The sequence below is a fragment of the Spodoptera frugiperda genome, chromosome 15 (genome assembly GCF_023101765.2).
Source record: "Spodoptera frugiperda isolate SF20-4 chromosome 15, AGI-APGP_CSIRO_Sfru_2.0, whole genome shotgun sequence".
In the NCBI taxonomy this organism is placed as follows: domain Eukaryota; kingdom Metazoa; phylum Arthropoda; class Insecta; order Lepidoptera; family Noctuidae; genus Spodoptera; species Spodoptera frugiperda.
The window spans coordinates 5,531,437-5,537,229 of NC_064226.1; the positions used below are offsets into that span (position 1 = coordinate 5,531,437).

At 33.4% G+C, this 5,793-nt stretch overlaps 1 protein-coding gene across 1 annotated transcript; it reads right to left on the reverse strand.

Annotated features, from left to right (window-relative positions):
- Positions 1-881: 881 nt before the first annotated feature.
- On the reverse strand, positions 882-4,284 carry LOC118276210 (larval cuticle protein LCP-30). Its single transcript, XM_035594448.2, has 4 exons — positions 4,082-4,284; positions 3,797-3,894; positions 3,020-3,277; positions 882-1,518 (listed from the first exon to the last, which is right to left on the reverse strand). The coding sequence occupies exons 1-4, from the start codon at positions 4,094-4,096 to the stop codon at positions 1,296-1,298; spliced, it is 594 nt and encodes a 197-aa protein (XP_035450341.1). The 5' UTR covers positions 4,097-4,284; the 3' UTR covers positions 882-1,295.
- Positions 4,285-5,793: the final 1,509 nt, after the last annotated feature.

The window sequence follows — 5,793 nt, forward strand, 5'->3', positions numbered from 1 at the left end:
TGGGTGCATTTACAAACATACAAGTTCATAATTATGCACATGACACCCAGACCCGAAACAACAATTTGCGGATTACACAAAGAATTGCTCCGGGCGGGAATCGAACCCGCTACACGTTGCGCGGTAGCCCGTTGCCCAGCCACCACACCAACCGTGCAGTCAATTTTCTGTTTTGTATGTAGTTTTACGGAATGCTTGAAATATAAACAATAATGACTTGCGAATCAAATTAATAACTTTGGGTCGATCTGGGTTCTTTTATAGAATAGTAACCGAAATAATGTCAACAATCAATTTAGATTGAAAGAATTTGATTGTGATCAATAGGTATACCTAATTAAGTTTGGGCTGGTACAACTGTCATCATTACTAACTCGAGTTTTCAAACATTGTTGGAGCTCTGTGCGATTGGAGCAATCGCACGATTTTTATTAATGTACTGGAAAGCATTGAATATCAATACAAACATGTGTATTAATTCTAGGTTTCATCGAATCATATTCTAATCAGAAAAAAATATTTATTCATATAATTTTTTGAGTAAACTAAAAAAAAACTATTTCTGCTAAAATAGAACTCAGGCCAAAATAATATAGAAACAGAATTAAGGTAAATACGCAAATATACAACACCAATGGTCGTGTATGATCAAGGTACGAAGCACTTTAGATAGAAAGTTCCAAATACTGAGGAGGTGAGAGGTCCAGAACGGCATCAATTCGAACAAATATTTAGGGTCTGACTAGGTCTAGACTATTTACATTCTTTTTTTATTAAATTCTGTTTCTGTTTATTAGATTAAAATGGTTTATTTCAGTTTAGATCGTTTAGGGATATGTGAAGGTTGTAATGTGAAGAGGGCATTAAAAGAACAAAGATAATTTAGAACTTTTAGCAATATAAATTTATTATCACATTTTATAAATAGGTCTAAATTTAAAAATATCTAAGCACTTATAACTAATATATAAATTACATTTATCTTAGCAGACACTTTCTTAGACCGAGTGATGTCCAATGCCTAACACACTTTTGTACTTTAAAATTTCCAAACGAATTTATACATTACAAATGGTATGGAGGTTGATCTGTCCATCACAATGCGTCAATGATATCCTGGCTATGTTAAATTCAAATGTCATATTCGTGAACAATATTTTGATCTTGAACTAAATGAAGGTGATCGTTAAATAAATTGAAGTCAGTCGGAAGATGAATGAGGTTACAATGGAAAATGCAACATCGCCTACTTATATCAAAATACTGATTCAGAGGGTGATTGTGAGAATTTTCGTTTAGTTGACTTTTTCGTATATCCACTTGCCGGAGTATGGGGTTTCTAATCTCTTCACGGTGGGACGGAAACCGTTTTCGTCGGCGGTGTAGTCTACCCTGTACATGAAACCGTCGGGTCCGATGTACTCGTAGAATCCCTTGGAAGCAATACCTTCATCAATGGTGTTGGGGTTCTTCAGGACAGCCTTCTCTTCAGCACGGATCTTGTTTTCAGTTTCGAAACTGCAACAAACAAAGAAAATTATTAATTCATGTTTTCATCACGATTAACCTATTTAAATGTCTAAATCTCGTCAGGTGTATCATTTCATATTATTATAATTTTATTACTTTTTAACACGTGTGTAACGATAAATTCCTCATAAAATGTCAGTTATGTCATTTCCGTGTACGTAATTAATATCTGATTTTGTATTTGATGTTTCTGTTTCATTGTTAACATTATTTTAATCGACACTAAACCAATATCTCGTCACATTTATTGTAACAAGCTCATATAATGTCAATTTGGTTGTTGTAAATGATTATAAATTATTTTGAACTATGACCCGCTGGCGCTTTGTGTGTGTCAAGGCAGTTTTATATTTTGGTGTATTGATCTGTTTTATTTCTATTGTGCCATCAAGGACTACTTTTTTGTTTGCAAAGCTTCCTCTAATAACTTTATTATCTCCAACATCATTAATATTAGCTACTTCAATATTGATGAAGTGTTTGATTTGTATAGAAGAAGCATTTGTAAGAGTTATTGTATGTGTTTTGGTATTCATGTTATTTCATCCGGCGCTTCGATTTACCGCTGCATATAAAGATATCTCGGATACGGAACACACGACTGCGCAATTTATAACTATACTCAAGTGAATGATACCTTTATTAGCTTGCATGTTCGATGTTTATTGGTCAACGCCCCGCGGGCTTACAGTAACATCATAATCGAATGGATTATATCAGGTATTTTCCACTACTGATTATAATTCAGCAATGTCTGAAGTCTTGCATATGCAAACAGCCATGATAAGCTTGACATTCTACGATGCAAGGCTAAAATTTGTGTAGGAGACGGGAAGCCAATAAATCGGTACATTACGCGCCTTTAGTATGTAAATGCTTTATTAACATAAGTTGACGTTAAAAAAGTTGTAAATCAATTAGATTTTATGAGTAAAGTTTCGTCTTCGTCTATTCATGAATTAATTATTGTTAAAAATAACTCTTTTATCTGTTCAGAGCTTTTATATTCGCTTTTATATGTTGGAATGTACGTTTGAACTGTTTTGGAGGTTTTACTAGTAACTTTCTTTTCACGAGAGATATATTTTATTCTAAAATCTTATATCGTGTGAGCTTCGATCCGAAATAAAGTGAGACGGTGCAGTTTGCACTTGTTATTTTTCATTGAGATCGCTGAATATATAAATGCAAATATCTCAACTCGAATACGAATACGAATTCTTTGAATAAAAGGTCGTGATCGATTTTATTTAGCGACGAATCTACTTCGACATTTGTTTACCTAGATTGACGTAAAAAATATTTAAAATTGCAAATCGTTCGGATCGCATTTAAGTTTCTTTTTCGTTTTATGCTACTTATTGAAATTAGGTTGAGGTTTTATGTCAGATCTGGTTTGATTTTAGTACTAATTCGATTTTTACGATGACATTGATGTAGGCTGATATTCTAGAACGGTCTAATATTGTTGTTTGTGAGGGATACTTACTCGAAGTCGTATTTGTCCTCCTTGTAGTTATGGTTCTGCTTGATGATCTTGATGCCATTGTTCTTGTAGTATCCATCTTTGTAGAAGGGATTGTCTTCTCCTGGGTACTTGATCAGCTTGTACTGGTCTACTGAAGCCTCTCCGACGTAAGGTTCATAGTCGTGTGCGTAAGGTCCGTAGCCTCCATCGTAAGGGTTGTCGATGTGGATGTAGGGGTTCGGAATGTGAATGTACTTGCCCTCGTTGCCGGGAATGTACCTATGAAAGGAAATTTTGTTTGAATATTTTTTATGATTTTATTATTCGTCTGTCTAAAATTTTAGTATGTACTTTCATCCATTTTATGGTTAACAAACCGTTAGCCATTCTATCGCGAATACCTAAGTTTAGCATAATGCTCCAAATTAAAATTTCTTTCAAATAAAACGGTAATAGGTCAGACTAAATAATCAATTATGTGCTTTATTTCGTTCCAGATTAAAGTTCAAATCTAGGTTCCCGATAAACTTGAGCGTATTTTTAGAAGTTTTTGTTTTACGAAGATTAAATAAGCTTGGCCTAGTTCGGCTTCGGTTGCAGGTAAATTTTATTCACGACAAACTTCCGACTCTGCGAGAATTTGCAAGGGATTAGCAATACATAGAGTTGAGAACAAATCACTGGTATTTAAATGCAAGTACTTGAAACTAACTGGAAAGAGTAAATTGATAAGTATCTTGAATGCGGAGTTAGGATTTAATGTCTAAATACAAACAAGTCGCGTTGACATTTACTTACTTGCCATCATCGCCATATTTGTAGGGGTTCCACCTGCCATCTTCGTTGGGAGATGGATACGCGGTCGCAGCCGCCACGATGCAAAGGGCAACGGTAATCTGAAAACATTTGTCTATGTTACATCTCATGCACATTTATTTCAAAAAACAATATACATGGCTAAATAAAATGTAAAAATTTTATATACATATAAAAGAATTAATAAATTAAATTATTTAAAATATTAATCAATTTAATATTAAATAAATATTAAAAAAATAATTAATAAAAGCTTCGTCTACGTACCTTCAAAGACAACATCCTGACAGGACACTTCACGAAAGTCTCTTGAAAAAATAAAATGCTCGAACAACTTGTAACGCTACAGTTCTTCAGGCCACTTGTCACTGCAACCGAACTCGATAACACAATGCGGAAATTTTAATTCACGGTCACTCAGCTGCCCGTGTGTACACTCCTTAGAGGATTTCAAATCGTTATGTTGATTTCGAAATCGAAGCGTCGCTTTTATACATTTGCAACATCAACTCATTTCTTGTGCAGAACAGTGAGCACACACGCGCGCCGTGCGTCATACGCGACCCGCACACACACACACTTTACGCATTTTTTTATCATCTTTGCATACCATTGTTGGTCAGAGTTACTTTATTGGGGTATCCGTGTCATATAGAAAATTTTATACTCGGCTTTAAAAGCACTTAACTAATCACGGATCACGGATGGTCGTGAAATTAAAATCGGTGAATCTTCATGAGAAATTACCGCGTCTAAGTACGTTGACGCGAAGGATTTTTTTTTCTTAAATGGTAGAAGATTATTTTTTCGAATTAAATGATTCACCACTTCGGAGACAAATATTTTGGTTTGTCCTCGCGTAATCCTGCCTTATCTGAATACTTGTTCAATTTCAATATACTAAAGTAACAATAAACATTATATTTTTTTTTTATTCTGCATTTGTTATTATTGTTTGGGCTCCAATTTGTACGTGAATAAATATTTCTTAATGGGTAATAATGACAATGTCACTATGGTGTCGATGTTAAGTGTTATTCAATGTTGTTATTTTTTAATTACGGCAAATCTTTTAAATTAGTTTGATATATTCTGTAGTGCAGTGTGCTCTTTTAATGTAAAATATTCAGAGTGTTAAACAAAATGCTATTTTATTCGTATCTTTGATTATGATTACGTGGATCAGTAGTGGGGCTCATCTCTAATGTATATTTCTATATTATGCATTATTTAATGAGGATCTTGACTTGTAGAAGGTAAGTGGGTAATAACCTGACTTAGACATATAGTTTGTATGTTTATGATAGTGATATGATCTGCCACGAGCAATTATACCTTATTAATGCATAATATTGGATCTTGTAGAATGTGTACTAGGCTGTATTGTGTACTTGACTTGGTGTTATGTATAAAAATATGTATAGTTAGTCAAAGTAAAGCTAATATCAAATTAAACACAGGTATGTTTGTTTTATTGAAATTACATACTCGAAATTATTCTGTTAATTTTTCAACATTGTGATTTTCTGAAACATGCTTAGACTTAAAACTTTGACTGCCAGCTAAAATCTGTTGTAGTTAAATCTTCCGCTAGCGCCGGTCACCTATGTGGCGTTTAGTGTATTAATTAGGACGCCTGAAACTCTTGAATTGGTTTGAAAGGTCGCAATAACAGAAAAAAGTGTTGGAGTAAAATTAAAGGTATAATTAAATACACATTTTTACTGCGAATAAATATTATTCTGGTAGCTTTGTTATGGTTTTGCTCTTGGAATCCGGATATACATTTCATAGAATTTCACACTATTAAGTAAATAATTCTGCTTTGCATATTACAACGTATCGTAAAAGTTGGGATTACCCATTGCTACTTTTTCTACAAAAAAATAAATACATAATATTAAAACTCAAATACCTAAGTAAATAAATATTGGTAGACCCAGTGATTTATTTTATCAATTTATAAAAAAATAAGATTA

What these genes read in the sequence shown, in the direction of transcription:
- LOC118276210 (XM_035594448.2), bottom strand. An exon ending in AAATATGGCGATGATGGCAA is followed by an intron (nt 3,278 to 3,796) that starts GTAAGTAAATGT and finishes TTCCTTTCATAG; the next exon opens with GTACATTCCCGGCAACGAGG. An exon ending in GAGGACAAATACGACTTCGA is followed by an intron (nt 1,519 to 3,019) that starts GTAAGTATCCCT and finishes TGTTTGTTGCAG; the next exon opens with TTTCGAAACTGAAAACAAGA.